This window comes from Triturus cristatus, chromosome 5_1 (genome assembly GCF_964204655.1).
Source record: "Triturus cristatus chromosome 5_1, aTriCri1.1, whole genome shotgun sequence".
In the NCBI taxonomy this organism is placed as follows: Eukaryota; Metazoa; Chordata; class Amphibia; order Caudata; family Salamandridae; genus Triturus; species Triturus cristatus.
Window position 1 is genome coordinate 318,798,254 of NC_140587.1, and position 18,594 is coordinate 318,816,847.

Here is an 18,594-nt window from a genome sequence, read left to right on the forward strand (position 1 = left end):
CTCCAACTTAAAACCAACACTCTAAAGTCCTAGGGGGCGAGATTAGGAAAAACTGACATATTTGCTGTTACCCCCCCCCCAGTTGATTTCTTTGACATTTTTCGCTGATTATGAGCTGGGCTTAAGTGAAATTGCATTTGCATTCGACCACTTGCTGTCACCTTCAAAGATTAGGTTGTTCAATTAAACCATCACAGAGCTGTTGCCTTTTCTCTTTATTGTCAGATGTTCTCGGGTTAAAGCCAGCTCCGAACAATGGAACCCATGGGAGCTTAAATCACCTGCTGAGGGTCGCTGCACATAAGCCGACAATGCCAGAGGAGGTGTCCAGGCCCCTTGCTACTGTACTGGCTACTCCAACACTAAACGAAGAGCTGGGGTGCTCGTGTGACGACAAGGTAGAGCCATAATAATGAAGATTGGTTTACGTAAACTGTTGTTGGTTGGAGATATTTTTTGTGAAATCACTGTCTTTTTACAAATTGACACCACTGCTCCATTTTTATAGGGAAATGTCTTTTTGCCACTAAAAGCAAGAGTACAATTGTCTCTCAATTATAAATTATTCCACTTGTGTGTGAGGTCTATTTTGTCCTTTTCTAAATCTTCAAATTAAATACAGGTCTTTAAAACCCTAGCTTCAACAAGAGTAATGCAGAGTCCGGGATTAAATTGCGAGACTTTGTGCTGTGTGGTGCACAATTGCATAACTGACCTACCCTAAACTCTGTGCTAACCATCTGTGCCACAGCTTCCACAAACCTAGCCAGTCTGCTGTCCTTTTCATGTTGATGTAATGCAGTGTGCCATTACTGTATATACAATCTATCGTTCAGAGCATTTTGAACAAGATTAGAGTTGGCAACTAGGAGAAATTGACAAGTCGCTCATGTTTGCTTCATCCCAATGTAGACAATGACTTTCGCTTTCAGTTCACAACAGAATTCTAGGACCAGTACAAAAAGTAAGAGTACCTGTGATCAATTCATGCAATTTACTAGGCTATTAACTTTCTTATTTTTTTGTTTTTGCAAAGAATAAAGCGGAGGAACTCAATAAGCGTCTGTCCCTGAAAGGAACAGAAGGTAAGAAAACTATCCTCGTAATGTTTTCCACACATGTATAGCCATGTAAAATCAACTTGACTGTTGTGAAATGCAAAGTTCATGTTTTGGTTCAGGTGAATAAAATATGAAAATAGCTCATGTTTCGTTCCCTAAGGTGTCAAACCATATTGTAGGTATTTTGGCTCTGCAAAGAGATAACCACAAATATGTAAAATAGTGCCTTAGTACCAGACATTTTTCCTATTTTTCTTGAGCAGTATTGTCCATATAGATGACCTAATAATTCGTAAGACCCGAACATATCTGATTACAATGTGCTAACCTAGCTACAAAGTGACAGAATGGCTCCAAAATGACCCTTGGGTACTGTTCAGAAATAGAGCACAAGAAAGGGCGTTAAAGACAAGTAAAGAGGGATTTATCTTGTTTAAAATGTTGTACATTTTGTGTGGAGGGTCTCTATTAACTGTGCCTTTCAGAGTCTCAAAGCGAATTATTATTTTTAATGAGCAGTGAGAGCTTTTCAACAAGAAAAACTATACATAGCAACAGGACGGCAGTATAGTGGTCAATACCTGCTTGTGTGTGTGTAACATATAGAAAAGGTGTCAATTTGGTGGATGTCAAGAGAAAACAACAACAGAACACATATGTTTATCATGTATATTTACCTCCCAAAAGTAAATGCAGGTATGGATAGCAAGGTGCAATGTTAGTATTTTGATGGTGGCTGCATGAAAGTTTACCTGATTTATCCACAATATGTAAATGAAGTTCAACCACCAAAGTCAACCCTTACCCGGTTACACGTTTTTCAAGCTGAGACTTTTTGGCTGCCAAAATTATAAGACCTTTTTGTTTTATAAGTATTTTTGATGAGTGAGATTTGTAATCATACCACCAAGTCTAGATCTTGTAAATTAAGAGTAGAACAGTTCTTGAGGTCAGCGATAGAGGTCGAGATGTTTTGCAGGTGGAATGGTGACACGCAAAAATAGAGGTTGGATATTTGACGCACTTATGTTAATATAACCCCTAAGTCTAAGCAACAGCCAGCGGGTGTCCCGGTGTTGACTTTTTTATTTGTTCCTTCTGTTAATTCTTCAGCTCTAGAAATGTTAGGTAAAAGTGCCCTAATCACAAATGGTGACAATAAACAGTACATCTAGATGATTCTAGACCATTGTCCAAAATTGATGGTAGCTTACCAAGCCCCAGCATTGAGACACTATTGTACATTGATAAAAGGCCAGTGCCCTTTTGTGATGCTCTAATGTAGAACAATAGTTCACCAAGTTCTCCTCCAGTGATGAGGATTCAAAGATCTGCTGCAGTTAGATTACTAAGAACACTTACTCTTATATTTAACCCAAGCATTCATTGGCCTAGCCACTGTGTATGCAAACCATAATTTAGTTGCAGATAATCATTCGTGTGAATGATCCTAAAATCAAATAAATGCACAAGAAAAGGGTGTTCAGTGTCCCTAGTGATCATACCAAAAAACAGAAGCTGTGGATATTGCTAAACCTGTGTATAGATGTAATAAAAAAAACAACTGTATTCTAAACAGTAAAGCTGTATTACATCAAATGCAGCACTTTACAGCAAGTGAAAAACAAATGAGCCTCAAAGACCAAGTCTGATTATAGCAGCTGAAATGTCATCTGCAAAATAACAAAAGTATATTAAGGTCTCATTAGGGCAGGGAATTGGGAAACTTGCAAATAATTAGAAAGAAAAAAGTTCCAAGACATTCATGTGGAGAGTTGCTAATTGATACCCAATAGTAACCTATTTTACTGGTATTTGACAAGGACACCCACAGGACAAGGAAAATGGCATAGATCTTGAACTGCAAAATAAGTTTACATTAATCAGCATGGTGATAATAAATTGGTGGACACCCATGTGTGATAATTGGAAGAAGATTGCCTATAATGGTGTGACTGGGCAGCCAAATATGTGTACCTAGTCTTCTGGAAGAGCATTAGTTATCACTCTTAATCAATAAGCATAAGTTCATTTAGACGATGAACAGATTTAGCCAGCTTTTAGTAAATATTAGGATCCTAATTTACTTACCCAACTGTGTAGGGAGACCGTGTTGTGTCCTTTCTGCATCACAGCTTTAGGCACAAGGAAGAAGGTTCAGTTGAGTGTGCAGCAGCTGTCTGGATCATCCCTGTCCATTTGTGTTGGAAACAAAAACAGAATATGTTTAAAGAACAATTGTTCAGGGGTGGCCTCAAAGGTCCAAAGCGAAAAAGGTGACCCGGTGCGGGGCACTGTTGTTTGAATGAAATTAATTTTCAGAACGAAAATGGTGACCCAGAAGGGGGCACTACTTATTACATGTATGAGATTTAAATTCAGTCAGGAGCAGAAAAAGATTTGCAAAGGGTCATGTATGTCAGAAAATGACGGACATTTATTTGTCAAATGTGCTAATATTCAGGTGCTCACACATTAAGTGAAATAAAGCATGACGTGAGTAGTGATAGTGAGTTTTAAAAAGACATCGCATTGACAACAATATAGTTGAACTCCACAAATAATTTATACACAGTGAGTGGAGTTCATGTTGTAGAGTGGTCGACGACGTTTCAAACCCAATTAGTGAGGTTCATCTTCAGGACATAGGTGAGCTAGCTGAAAATGAGAGGGGGTGGGAGGGGAAATTGGGAACACATTTAATGGTATGAAAATATGACCCTTAAAGTATGCATCCATTTATATTAACAAGTGAAAGCGTTCTATCGCTCTCTAATTGATAAATCGGTGGTTACAAATTTTACATTTGAGCACTAAGTCAAGATACCGAAAGTGTATTGCGTCAATGATAGTGAGTTTAAGGAAAGCGAATGAAGCGCCAGGGTGGTGGAGACTAAAGAACTCTACACAAGTGTTGCAAGTTACGCGGGAAGTGCGCAGAAGTCTACTAACATTTAGAGCACTGCGTAGGTAAATGGGGCGCTTAGTGAGCAATAGTGGAGAATTGTAACTTACTTAATGGCGAAAAAAGGATCTGTTAATTCCACAGATACCCTCGGGTAGACTGATGGTAGTTCAATCTGATGAAATACGGAGAGAAAAATCTTAAAAACCTAATATAAACGGCACAATTAATGTGGTGCAACAGAGGTGGTGAGATTACTTACAGGGTGTGTCAGGTGGGTCACCATTTTCGTTCTGAAAATTAATTTAATTCAAACAGTGCCCCGCTCTGGGTCACCTTTTTCGCTTTGTACCTTTGAGACCACCCCTTAAACATATTCTACTACCCCAGGTTCACATATTGGGGTCCCCTTGTTTTCTAAAAACCCGGAAACAAAAACAGAAGCATCAAAAATGCCTTCTGTATGAAAGCGTGGCTTGACACGCAATAAGGAGGGGATATATTCCGGCTAAAAAAGCGTCATAAAGGAAGCTAAATTACTTAACTGGCTGAGTTGAAAATGTAAAGGTGAAAAACAAATTATGGGGGCATGTAATGTCATCAATAGATATAGAAACAATATTGATACATGTCTAATACAGCCTAATAACAGTTGGTCAAAAGTACTGTGATGAACTGGCATAGAAAAAATCTTTATGTACAGTCGAAGTATATGCAGTCTAACTGCCACATTTAGTTGTTCCCTTAGATGCTACTTGGGAGACACCCTCATAGTTATGATAGCAAAGCTACATGACCTTTAAATGTTGATGTAGCGATTGTATATATACGTTAAAAAACAACACTTAAAAACACAATCTCTGTTAATCTTTACCACTGATTGGTGCTTGATGGGAGCATGTGTCTCCGAGGCAAGCTTTGGTTCCTCTACTCAGGAAGAAGGCAATCATTTTACTCACTAGCTTTAAACACTGCAGTTCTTACTCGATCATACTCAAGAAGATAAAATAAATGTGGGTGCCGGCTGTCTCCCTGGTCGTCTATAACTAGGACAACTAATGCTGCATTTCTTCTCTGAGTCAGAAATTAGCCCACAGGTCTGATAAGATCCTTTTAGAGACCCAGAATTCTGGACCTGCAGGGTTGTAATCTTCCCCAGTAGTTTTGATAGTAGTATATTTGTTCTGGTGATAAATTGTACATTTGGTGCAGTCAACCAATGCGTTTTCTTTCTGCATATGGGTGATTTACCTTAATTTAAACTAATTGGAAAGAGAAGCCATGCAGAATAAGCCATTTAGAATATGGAGAGATAATTCAATTTAAGTGAGCAATTGTGTGCACATAAATCAGTCAGGGTATGTGTTTGTTACTTTTCTGAAGGATATATCCTGGTAGTTTGGGATTAAACGGTCCTATTGGTGCAGGTCAAAGTCTAGATTGTATTATGTTGGTCCCTCTCTGTAGTGGCACAGTGAGCAAAATAAAGAGTTTAAATGTGGCCCTAATATATTTGCGATAGTTGATTAATCCAAGCATTCCAGCCATCACTTTTTATATCTAGACTACAGATGGTTTTTTTGGTTTTTTATTGTGCACAATAGCTATAGTTGGAGTGGGGTTTGGGTCAACCATTGTGTACCACAGGTTGGCTTTGTCATTCTCATGTGCTTCTTATTCAATAGCATCATCATAGTCTTTATTTGAATTTAAAAAAGATAAATCATAGAAGACACAAACATGTACAAAACACAAAATTATCACTAATCAAATCCTTATAAAATACATAAAATCGTCCATTAAATATCTTATTCAATAGCTTTCCTTCCTCTTCTTGTGCACATCCTTTCCCTGCAGCATAGCTTCTTCACTATCCTTGGAATACATGACTTGTATACTTACACTGTTCACATTTAGGGAACGACTTTTTATTTTTATTTTAGCAATCCATGGGCGAGCATATGTTTTATTGCTCTTTCCCTCATGTTCTGTTTTCCCCTTCAAATCCCTGCACTCCAGGCTCTCTGTGTGGCTTGTCCCATGACCTCTAGTTGGTCTGTTACTTTCCTCACAACTTTGTCTAGCTTTTTTGATGTTTCAACCCCTAATCCTGGCACCCAAGCTCTTCTGTTTCTTTCACTCTCCTTTCCTGTTACTCTTTAGCCCCTGCTCAAGCGTTTTTTTCTCTCCCCACCTGCTTCTTCCCTGCTCCCTCAAGCCTCCCCATTAGTTTCTTTTTTCTTATTTTGTTTTTGAGCTCAGCAGCAGTAATTTGCTACCAGGCCTCTCCATTCTTCAAAACCACTTTAAAACACATTTTAGTAATTTGTTTTAATTTCCAAAATAGCGGTTATGTCATGCCATATGAGCGAACATTTGTGGTGATCTTTGTGTACCTATATCTAATCAAACTGGGCAGCTGGAAGCACTCATTTTTTTTTTTTGCCATTCTGTTCAGCATGGGTAAGCATGCATTTTCTTATCTTTGATGTAGAACAGAATTTGGCAAAATGCATTGGCAAAGTCAAAAGGTCTGCATTAGCAAACCCAAAAGGTGACTGAAGTTGGCTTTGCCACTGCTTGTTCGTTTTTCTCATGGTTAGGAAGCACTACTTGCAATGGATGTCTTAGTATTTGTTTTTTAAATTGAGGGTGTTGATGTCTTACGATTTGTGTTGGAGCAATAGGCAACAGTGATACTTGGTTCTCCAGAGGAGGCAAATGAAGAGTTTATTTCCTTAACATATCCTCTCTATCAATAGCTTTCATATTTACAGGACACACTTCTGTCATTCCTTCCCAGTCCCTCACTCATGCACTGTCTGGTTAATTTATTAGCTTTTCTGCAGCTCTTTCTGACACCTCTTCTGCTACAGTTCACTCATTCAGTGCAGCCTAGTTGCATCCACTACTTGCATTTTTCTCATCTGAAAGAGACACGTTGGTGATAGATTCCTTACCTTAGAATTACCTCAAGGCATCAGACTGGATCCATAAAGTTTTCATCAGCAGTACCCCTGTACATCAGAAGGTGGCGTCTTGCGGCTCTGCGTCCGTCGTAGGCGTCGTGATTGCCGGGATGATGTTGCGGCAGCTACTTAGACGCCACCCTTGCGCGCTGATTTCAGTTCTTTCTTTTTCCGCGCCAGCAAGCGCAGATCAGGTGAGAGCAGTACCCCCAGTCAATTTTTGTCTGAGATTTTGTGTCTTTTGTGTCTGTCTCTTTTGAGTCTTTGACTCCTGGTGTTATAGGGATGCCCGGTTTCAAGTCTTGCGAGGTTTGTACCCGCATGATGTCGGTGACGGACCCTCACTGCGAGTGTCTCTACTGCCTGGTGCGTGACCATGACCCCACGTCGTGCCTCGAATGACGGGCCATGGCTCCGAAAACTTTGCGGAAGCGGTCCCTAACTTGCTTGAGGCCCGGGAGTCGGCTCCGTGCCGTTCAAGGTCTCGGTCCCATGAGAGGTTGAGGGACTGGACGCGGAGCTGCCATCATCGTTCGATGAAGTCTTCGCACTCGGGGTCTGGTAAGATGAAGCACAAGAAGTTGAAGAAGCAAAGTCGCTCTTCACCTTCCCCTAGCCTGTCGTGCGACATGGCTGAGGGTGTGGGTAATGCCACCTCCGCAGCTCCGGCGGAGCCTGCACAGTTGCCTACGGCCTACCGGCCTTTCCCGGGTCAGTCTGCAACTCCGGCCCAGCTGCAGGACTTCCTGTCAGCCTTGGCTCGCCTTCGGGCCCCCCGGTTCGACTGGGGGTCCTCGCCCTTCTTTGTCGTCGGCTCTGGCCCAGACGTCCTCAACGGCTCCGGCCTCGGCACAACGAGACCCCCATAGATCACAGACATCGGTAGACCTCCTATGACCTCCACCAACATTGACGGCACCGCCACCGGCGTCTGCCCACCTCCTGGCCGATGCCGTCCCCGGCTTCCACCCCAAAATGGAGACGTGCCGGACCAGTTTCGATCGACGCCGATGGGGAATTTCTAACTTTTCCGCCTGCCCTGCAGGTTACGGAGGACAGGGAGGACTGGTAGGGGTCTGAAGACCCTCTCGCAGCCCAATGCGAGTTAGACCCAGACTGGGCAGAGGATTTGGAGGACGCAGGTTGACTGGATTTTTCTCCAGAACCTGCTGCACTGTCTCCTTCTACTGTGGCTACGGAGGAGGGTGCTACTTATTCAGTGGTGTTGCGTAGGGCAGCTGAGGCTCTCCACCTCGAGCTCCTTACAGTGGCTGTCAGGCCTAACCTCCTGACAGAAGTGCTTCGGCCGGCAGCTTCCTCTGCGGAGCCGCTGCTGCCCTTCAATGACACACTTTCAGACGTTCTTTTGGGCACCTGGTCCAGGCCCAACACAGGTACTGTGGATAGGATCGTGGCCCGATGCCATCTCCCGGGCGACCCCATTTTCCCCTCCCAACACCCTACCCCTGAGAGCTTGGTTGTTCAAGCCTCTGCATCCCCTAGCGCATTCCCTTCCGTTCCTCCGGACAAGGAATCCAAGAAACTGGACCAGTTTGGGAAGAAGATTTTCTCTTCGCCAGTCAGGGTTGCGGTCTGTGAACACAGCATGCCTCTTGGGCCGTTATTCCCACTCTGTGTGGGATATGGTGGTGCAGGTGCTGCCTCAGTGTCCGGAGGAGGCCCGGACGGTGCTCTCCCAAGCTATTGCTGAAGGGAGAGATGCAGCCAAGTTCACGATTCATTGTGGCCTTGACACCGCCGACTCACTGGGCAGAGCGATTTCCACGACAGTGGCGCTACGTCGTCACGCCTGGCTGAGAAAAATAAAAAAATGAGAACAACGGGCGGCAGGATCCGCCATCACCTCCCCCACTGGCGCACCATCACTTCAGACAGGTAGGTTTTACAGATAATCCGAAGGGGCTACTCCCTCCCCTTTGAGACTACACCTCCAGCCATGCCACCTCAGTACCACCGCATGTCGGGGGATCACTTGGCACTTCTAAAGGCAGGAAGTTGCGGCCCTCTTGGCCAAGGGGGCCATCAAGCGCGTTCCGGTGCCAGAAGTAGGTCATGGTTGTTACTCCCACTACTTCTTGGTTCCAAAGAATGACAAGGGCCTGCGTCCCATCTTAGACCTTCGGAATGTCAATCGCTTCCTCCGGAAGGAGAAGTTCAAGATGCTCACACTTGCTCAGGTCTTGTCTGTCCTAGACCCACAAGACTGAATGGTAGCGCTGGACTTGTAGGACGCTTATTTTCATATCCCTGTCCTGCCGGCCCACCGGCGTTACCTGCGGTTCACGGTAGGCCACGAGCACTTTCAGTTCACCGTGCTTCCTTTTGGCCTTACCAGCGGCCCTCGGGTGTTCACAAAAGTGATGGCGGTGGTCACAGCTCTTCTGCGCAGATCAGGGGTTTCAGTCTTCCCCTATCTTGACGACTGGTTGTTAATGCGGGCTCGCCCCAGTCAGTCGTCTCCCACCTCCAGACTACGGCCAACCTCCTGCATTTGCTGGGGTTCTCCATCAACGTGCCCAAGTCACACCTGATTCCCTCTCAGAAGCTCCTGTTTATCGGAGCGGTTCTGTACACAGCGCAGTTTCGGGTTTATCCTCTCGAACAGCGAGTCCAGGACATTTGGGCTATGATTCCGATCTTTCGGGCCTTGCCCTGGGTTTCGGTCAGGATAACCTTGAGGCTGCTGGGCCTCATGGCCTCCTGCATCCTGCTGACCAATCATGCCAGATGGCATATGCGGACTCTGCAGTGGGACCTGAAGTTCCAGTGGGCGCAGCATCAAGGGGAACTGTCAGAGTAAATCCAGGTCTCGGAGGGCACTGCCCAACAGTTGCAGTGGTGGCTCACAAACCAGCATTGGGTCAGCAGCAGATAACTCTCCCTTCCCCAACCGGAGCACACTGTGGTGAGGGATGCGTCCCTCCTGGGATGGGGCAGCCACATGGGAGAGGCGGAGATCAGAGGCCTCTGGTCTCCGGCGGAGCCCTGGCTCCATATCAACCTTCTGGAGCTCTGGGCGATCCTACTTGCACTGAAGGCATTCCTTCCCTCTGTCAAGGGGAGAGTAGTGCAGGTGTTCAGACAACACCACCGCCATGTGGTACTGCAACAAGCAAGGCGGGCAGGAGGCTTTGCGTCTCTGGACATGTCTGGAACGTCAAGGCATTTCCTTGGTGGTTCAACACTTGGCAGGTTCTATAAACGCCAGGGCAGACGAACTAGGCCGCAGGTGCATAATGGATCACAAATGGCATCTTCACTCTGAGGTGGCGCAAGGTCTCTTTCAACAGTATGGAGAGCCTTGGTTAGATCTATTCGCCACTGAAGAGAACGCGCAATGTCAGCAGTACTGCGTGTTGGAATTTCCATGGCAGCACTCGCTCGGCGACGCTTTTCATCACAAGTGGAGTTGCGGTCTATTGTACGCCTTCATGCCTATACCACTTCTACCCCGAGTCCTGAAGAAGATCAGGCATGACCGGGCCCAAGTCATTCTTGTGGCCTCGGACTGGGCTCGACGAGTTTGGTATCCCGAGCAACTCCGTATGAGCGTGGATCTCAGATCCGACTGCCTCTTCGGGAAGATCTTCTGTTGCAGCAGCAGGGGATGGTCTTCCACCCGAACTTGTCCAGCCTCCACCTCCATGCATGGAGATTGAGCGGCGACAGTTGATTCCATTTGACTTGCCTCCTGAAGTCTGTGATATCATTCTGGCATTCTTCAGAATTCATTTTGTTCCTTCTTTCTTTGGCCCGGCAGGGCTCTGCTCTGGGCACTATTAAGGGCTATCTTTCTGCAATTTCGTCCTTTCTCAGGCTTCCTGATCAGCCCTCTCTTTTCAAGTCCCCTGTTGTAAGTAGATTTCTGAAATGCATTACTCACCTTTTCCCTCCTATTCCGTTTGTGATGCCGTAGTGGCACTTGAATTTGGTTCTTACTTATTTGATGTGCGCTCCACAACTGTCCTCTTCGTTTACTAACTTTGAAGACTGCTTTCCTGGTTGCCATCATCTCCGCTAGGCGCGTGGGTGAGCTCCAGGCTCTTTCCTGTAAACCTCCTTTTCTGTCTGTTCATCCGGAGAAGGTTGTGCTCCGCACTCGTCCTTACTTCTTGCCAAAGGTTGTTACTCACTTCCTCATCGGGCAAACTATCACCTTGCCCACTTTCTTTCTGCCTCCGCACCCTTCCAGAGAGGAAGAGAGGCTCCAACGTCTGGACCCAAAACGTGCGCTTTCATTTTACCTGAATCGCGCACAACAGTTCCGGGTGGCTGACCAGCTCTTTGTTGGCTACGGAGGTGCCAAGAAAGGCCGGGCTGTACACAAGAGGACTATCTCCTGCTGGGACATCTTGTGTATAAAAGCCTGTTATTCTCTGGCTAAAAAGGAACCTCCGGGGGTTGCGCGACCATTCTACTAGGGCTACAGCAGCTTCTACTGCATTGGGACGTGGTGTCCCCTTGCAAGACATCTGTCAGGCAGCCACATGGGCCTCGCTGCACACTTTTACTAAGCATTATTGCCTTGACAGCCAAGTTCAAAGAGACTGCTTCTTTGGCCGTTCTGTTCTCCGTGATTTTCTGGTGTGATCTTCGTTCGCAGACTCGCCACCGGGGTTAGTATTGCTGGGATATCTATTCTAAGGTAAGGAATCTATCACTAACGTGTCTCTTTCAGATGCACAAGTTACTTACCTTCGGTAACGATATATCTGTAAGAGACATTAGTTAGTGATAGATTCCTTACCACCCCACCCATCCTCCCCATTCTGCAAACTGATTTCTAGGGTTACGGTCATCCCTTTCAGGGCCCTAGTTTCAATGCACCAGTGGTCAGTATCTTGATTGGCTCTGCATTCCTGGCGCGGAAAGTCATGTACAGAACTGACTTCACCGCGCGAGGGCGGCATCTAAGTAGCTGCTGCGACGTCATCCCGGCGATCACGACGACGGACAAGGAGCCGCACGATGCCACCTTCCGACGGGCAGGGTTACTGCTGACGTAAACTTGCCGGATCCAGTCTGACGCCTGGGGGTAATTCTAAGGTAAGGAATCTATCACTAACAAATGTCTCTTATAGATATATCGTTACCGGAGGTAAGTAACTTGTGCTTCAGTTCTTGAGATGTGCTTTCCTTTGTCAATGTTCCCTTCCCTTTCTTTCACTATTGTCCTTGGAGTGACTAACTCACCCACTTTGGATGAGCCTTGCTGTGCTTAGTCACACATTCTACAGTATTCAGTTATTTAACACTTTGTTCCCCATGGTAAAAATGATTCTTAGCTTAGTGCATGGCAAGGGAAGACTGTTGTTCATCTCAAATAGGAGCAGGGAATGCTTCTTGTGAATGATTGTGATTCATATGCAGGTGAGCAGACAGCAATACCTGTGGCATCTTTGGGCATCATTCATTGCAAGTAGGCTGAAAACTAGAGCCAACTACAAGCATTGTTGTTGTAGTGGAGCCTAGGTAAATAAATAAACGTCTAGATCATTGGACCAAGTTTCTGTGTCCTGTGTCTCACAAAAAAACAAATTGTGACAGGAAAGGTAAGGAAACTTCGACATGCCGGATCCCAGAAGGGCCAACGTTCCAAATGGCGCCCTACAAGTGTCCAATCCATGGCCTCGAGACGGAGGAATCACTCTCAGTTGCCCAAGGATATCTACACATCAAGCTATACTGGATCAAGAAACAGTTAAGTTTTCTTTCATTCCTCTTGCCTGCTTTTGCTTACTAGCAAGAACAACTTGCCTCAGGAGGGAGTCTTAGCTAATGCACTTCGGTTACGCCACTGAACTCCAGACAACCTCTTGAGGCTCATAAATAATCACACTGAGCTATTCTGTTTTATAGACTTAGTTTCGGGCAATTTATGAATGCACAGTATATGAAATGGCATACATGTGCAACTGGATTCCAATAATGCCTCACTGCTTACGCAATAAACTTATGAGTACTGAGCAAGCACAATATATCTGAGGATGTGCTATATCAGAACTGTTGGAAGAAAAAAATGAAATTAACATTCAAAGCAAGAATAGCTAGGGAGAATAGACACTGCTCCTTAGCGCTGATTTCAGTATGAATTGGATCGAGTGAAACCCCCACATCATGTGTCTAAGCTTCAAATTAAAACCAGTGGCTTCCTTTATAACTAATGTTGCGCTTTTTGTTGGCTTGACATTGCTTGCCTGCACATTATATCAGCATCATTGCTTGCTAGACTTGCTTGTTGGCAGAGTCATGGCATCCTGCCAAATGGCTAGTTTGATTTGGCAGCTAGGTATGGTTTCGAGAAACGTTTTGTGACTTGGACACACCAATGGATTGATGTGATCATGACACACCAATGGAAAATGTCATACAAGCATACATTCTTTTGTAGTGTATGTGCAAAAAGATAATACTTTAAGACATCTATGAATCCATTATTTAGCCAAGAAACCTGTGTGGTTATAGCTACTTTTAATTGAGTCTGATGTGGATATATCAGCACATCATATAGACTGTGCTTTGTACTTTCCTGCTTCGCCCGCATGTCTAATGCTCAAGCTTCATCATTAGTCAACACATTAGAATTTGACCATCATCTGTACCACACAAGGGGCTGGCCACCATCCCCTACAAACATAGATTTTATGTTTTCACATGTGGTTTATGAATAGTTCATGTAGTCTGATTTTTACTTTTTTGACATCCAGCACCACACCAATCAGAAAGCAATGACGAGACCGCTTTGACTAAGCTAATTAGACCTGACATGGGCAAGTTGACATTTCTGCCTGACCTGAGCTTCTTTTAACAGGGATTACTTCTGCAAAAATCCTCAGGCTTTGCCCCACCACTCTTAAAAACAAGTAGAAACATTTGAGTACCAGAGAAAAGCTGGTGAGAGCAGTACAAATGCACAGTCCAAGTAAAAACGAAAACCTCCTCCCATGTTGCATCATATCATTGCAAAAATCTGACAGCATCATTTTTGTTTCCATTGCACTAGTATCATTTCGCTACATAGAAGTATCAGTATAATATTTTGCTGGAATGCAGCAGTGCTTTTTGCATCTTACTGTCAACCTACTAAGACCAAGGGACAGGAGCGTTTCTTAGAGCAACTGACTGAACTGTTCTAACTTGCCTCGGTCCTATCGTTGTCTGAATCTTAATTTTAAGCAAACCACTTGCAAATCAACTTCAAAAGTAAATATCAATTGAGAACATTGTCCGTAGTTTACACCTCTGGTGTTCTGAACTCCTGTTTATTTGCAGTGTGCTAGGAAAATGATCTGATTCTTTGTTGGGTTTTGGTTGTATAGTCACTAATAGATTGTCCTATGCGTTTCATTGTTACTTTGTTTGAACAGGTGCCATTGTGTTTATTTTATAATGACAATTGCAGAAAGGATAATAAAAAATATAACAAAATATATTAAAGCTATTAACTGTAGTGAGACCGCATCAGCCGTGCCACTGTTGGATCGCCAAGGGATGAATCTATTCCACATTGTGTGTGTGTGTGTGTGTGTGTGTACACTGCGCAGAGGGAGATTAGAGTACGAGGTCCTATTGAAAAGCTGAACAGCTGAGAAGGTGAAACAATTAATAAGACTGTACAGTCTAATAGGGGAGAAAGGAGAGAGGTCACAGGATTGCACTGAAGTGTGGGAGGTAGGATTGGGGGCAGCAGGGGACGATGAGGCGGTGCTGGTGGGGTATCCGGGTCATGGAATGATGTTGCAGACTACCAGTGCTTGGGTTCTTCAGACAGACTGCGACCGGCACAGCTACATAGCGATGAGGTATTACTTGAACACCTAGTCTCCTCATTGCAGCACTACCTATTCTTGTGACTTACCTGCAAGAATAAATCTTAATATTCAGCCAAGGCAGGTTTTAGAGGAAGTGCATCAATATAAACCATAGTAAGTTGAATTTCCTCATGTAAAGAGACTGATACATAGTTTAAGATAGAAAAAGTAGCCTAGACAGATCATAGTCTCATATAATGTACTAAAGGATACTGGGTAAGAGGAAAACATGCATGCACCTGACAAAAATGTTTCCACCTAAAAGGCTTACATTTTAATGTGCGCTTGAGTGCTAGCCTACAGAGTCCTCTCGAAATAAATGTCTGTTCTGTATCAATCTGTTCGTCTGATACTAGTAGAATCACATATGTGTTTCACTGCTAGATATGTTTTGCTTTTCTTCATTTTTCAAAATTCAGTGTGGAATTGAGTTTTCACACCGTGCGCTGCTTTAAATGTCAGTTCATTTAAAGCGCTGATGTAATTGCCACCTAAAGAGAATCATGGTTGTAATGCATTAATACTTCAGAATAACTTCGACTAGAGGAGTTCTATACTCAAGGGTGAAGTATTATGAATAGATTTCTTTTTTTTAATGAAACGACCCACACTAATATTTACTTTTTGTTTAAACAATACAGATAATACAGATAAAACAAAAGCCTTCAGAATTCACTAAAGTGCAGTAAACTCGTCAGTGTTGGCCAGTTAGGATCAGTGTATGTGTTTCAACAGTGTCAGGTGGGCAACTAAAATGTCTATCCTTTAAGCTTCGATAACAATGTTCAACTTCTAAAATTAAACACGAAGTTTATGTATGTGTGATAGAAGCTCATTGTGTTGTGATACGGGCCCTTTTGGGATTTGAGCATTGTGTAACAAATTTAAAAAAATGAACTTGTTAGTATAAAAATCACCCACTGAGGAAATCCACTTCATTTGTAACAATATTAATGGGTACTTTGTCCCCAATATATTATTCATATCATTGCAAAATATCTCATAGCTTCATTTTTGTTTCCATTGCACTTGTATCATTTTGCTACATAGAAGAATCAGTTCAGTATTTTGCTGGAATGCAGCAGTGCTCTTTGCATCTTACTAACAACCTACTAAGAGCAAGGTAGAGGAGGGTGTCTTAGAGCAACTGAGACAAAATGTGTCAGTAGCTCCCAGAAAAATGTATACTCATTCCATACATTTATTCATTCTCCTTTTTGAGATCCCTCAAAACCACGTATCCCACATCTGTTTGCAGTCCTAAAACATGTTTGTTCCTTCTTCACTTGGCGAGGCAATGCCATTTACGTCAATGTAACTTTCAGCCTGTTATCCCTACAGCCCAAAATGGGGGTTTTATAGGGCCACTATTTTTGTTTCACATGATTCACATTTTTCCAACTCTACTCTCTTAGACATTTCTCCAATAGCGATGACATTAATGATGCTTCCTGATCTCTCCATTTTCTGAAAAAAAGTTTCTTGCCCTCTTTTGTTTGAGCTTTGGTTGTGATGGTTAAATATTACCGTCTGTAAAATTACATTCTGATACACTTACACTGACCAGTAAGAGTCATTCTAAATCTGCAGCATCCCTATCACACTCAAGGAAAATATATGTTAATTCTTAATAGAAGTGGTACTCTTTTAATACAGTTTTTAAATTAACTGAAGGAATTCAAGTTTTCTCCAATTTAGGTAGAAAGTGTTCTTGCTTTTTAATCCATATCTACTGATTGACGTAAGAGGCACCTATCCAATTCTTCCTCCAAGCTCGGCCTCATGGTACTTAACATCTTAGACTTTTTTCCTGTATTATCATACATTAAAGACTGTAATAAAGATTTTTTTTATTTTTTACTGGCAAGCTCGCACTCCTCAAATCAGATCTATGTACATTATCCATTACACTTTCAGATCTTGTCTTGTTACATTTACGTGCATTTATAGACAGAGGTTGAATTTTAGACTCTGTCTTCCTGGGGAGATTGGTTTCTACTTTTCTTTCCCTGACTTCAAAGTGAGAGGATTTATTTAGCAATTTAGCTTGGGTTGCGAAAAGACTAGCTTTTTCTAGCGCGTAACAACATGTAGGTGTCTGTAAAAGAATTGTGCTGATATTTCAGAATTAGGAAAGCACAAATGAAGCATATTTTTTGAAATTCTGAAGTGTGGTGGAAACAAATATTTTAATACGAACAAAACAATACTCTAGATGATGAGATTTCCACACATTGTTTATGCGCTCTATAGTTTTATCCATGCGTCTGTTCAAATGTAGTGGTTATTTCAATTTTAAATGGATTGTCTGAAATGGTAGTACGCTACCACACCATGCATGCTCCACACTACATACCTCCACTTTACACCACTCCAAAACACTCTACTACTCCACTCTACACTACTTCACTGTGTGCCACTCTACTTTACTCTGCGCCATTACTCCACTCAGCTTCACTCTGTGCCACTACTCCATTCACCTCCATGACGCTCCACGCCACTTCAATCTCTGACCCTCCACTTTACAACCCTCCAACCTATGACACTCCACATCACACTACTCTACAGCATGCCCCTAGACTCTATGCCTCTCAACTTCGTGCTTCTGGACTCTATGCTCCTTGACTCTCCTCCACTCAACTCTGTGCCTCTCCACTCTACGCCTCTCCACTCTACACCCCTCCACTTCTCTCTATGATGCTCCAATCCACTCTACATCCATTCACTCTATGCCCCTCCCCTCTACATCACTCCTCTACTCTTCACCACTCTATTCCCTTCGACTGTATGACACTCTCCTCTGCTCTACAATGCTCCATGCAAGTCCTTCTATGCCACTCAACACCACTTTATGACACACTAGAATACTGTCCTCTGCCACTCATGTATATGCCACTACACTCTGTGCAACTCCACGACACTTCACTCTTCGACAGTCGACTCTACTGTACGCAAGTCCCTCTGTCACTCCACGTCACTCTACTGCTCTCTGTGCCACTCAGCAACACTCTGCTTTTCTCCTCTCTGCGACACTCTATGCCACTCTGCTCTGTGGCCTTCCACTCTATGCCCTTCCACTCCACAACACTTTACTCCCTCCATGACACTCTAAGCCACTCCATGACTCTCCACTCTCACGCCACGCCACTCTACACCACTCCACTCTATGCCACTTCACTCTACGACACTCCACTCCACACCACTCTCCTCTATGCCACTTTAATGTAGCCATGCTGAACTGCAGCTACGCTGGTGTACAACATGGCTAAAACACATTGGAAAAGCCAATAGTTCTTGCATAGGCAAGACCTATTGGCTTTGCCAAAGCTTGTTTAAGAATGTTAACCTTCAGTAAGAGTGAGAATTTAGAGCTCAACAAGAGCTAACCTAGATCGGAATATAAATTTAAGTGCTTCTCGTAGTTAAACTCAAATTTTAATCCCAACACATTTGAAGTGTGTTGTTTATATAAATGCATGAAATAAAAGAATATTTGGAAAATCTTGAATAACATTCACAGGTGGTACCAGCTAATAATTCATTTCTGATAGAAATAAAGCCAGTCATCTGCATAAAGAAATTCTCTTCTTTCTTATTCCATATTCATTCAGCCATCCCCACCCTATATAAAAAGAAAGCATACCATGTTGTTAGAACTGTCAGCCTTAGGGTGGTCTTCCCCCAAACCTTTTTCCTCACCTCCTCCATTTTCTTATGACCTTATTTTTGTTGACCTTGGGACTCTTTGCACGTTACCACTGCTAACCAGTACTAAAGTGTTCGTGCTGACTCCCCTAAAACATGGTTAAATTGGCTTATACCTAATT

The 18,594-nt window shown here is 43.5% G+C and overlaps 1 protein-coding gene across 7 annotated transcripts in view; it reads left to right on the top strand.

The window, feature by feature from the left end:
* Positions 1 to 18,594, top strand: part of ENPP2 (ectonucleotide pyrophosphatase/phosphodiesterase 2) — a 721,223-nt gene that overhangs the window by 602,445 nt on the left and 100,184 nt on the right. For 6 of the 7 annotated variants that reach the window (XM_085605056.1, XM_085605055.1, XM_085605050.1 and 3 more), the window contains exons 18-19: positions 226 to 398; positions 1,037 to 1,085. In XM_085605056.1, the coding sequence (XP_085461182.1) occupies positions 226 to 398; positions 1,037 to 1,085 (222 nt within the window). Of the gene's footprint in view, positions 1 to 225; positions 399 to 1,036; positions 1,086 to 12,503; positions 12,657 to 18,594 lie in introns of all 7 variants that reach the window. The other variant, XM_085605057.1, reaches the window with a different exon arrangement.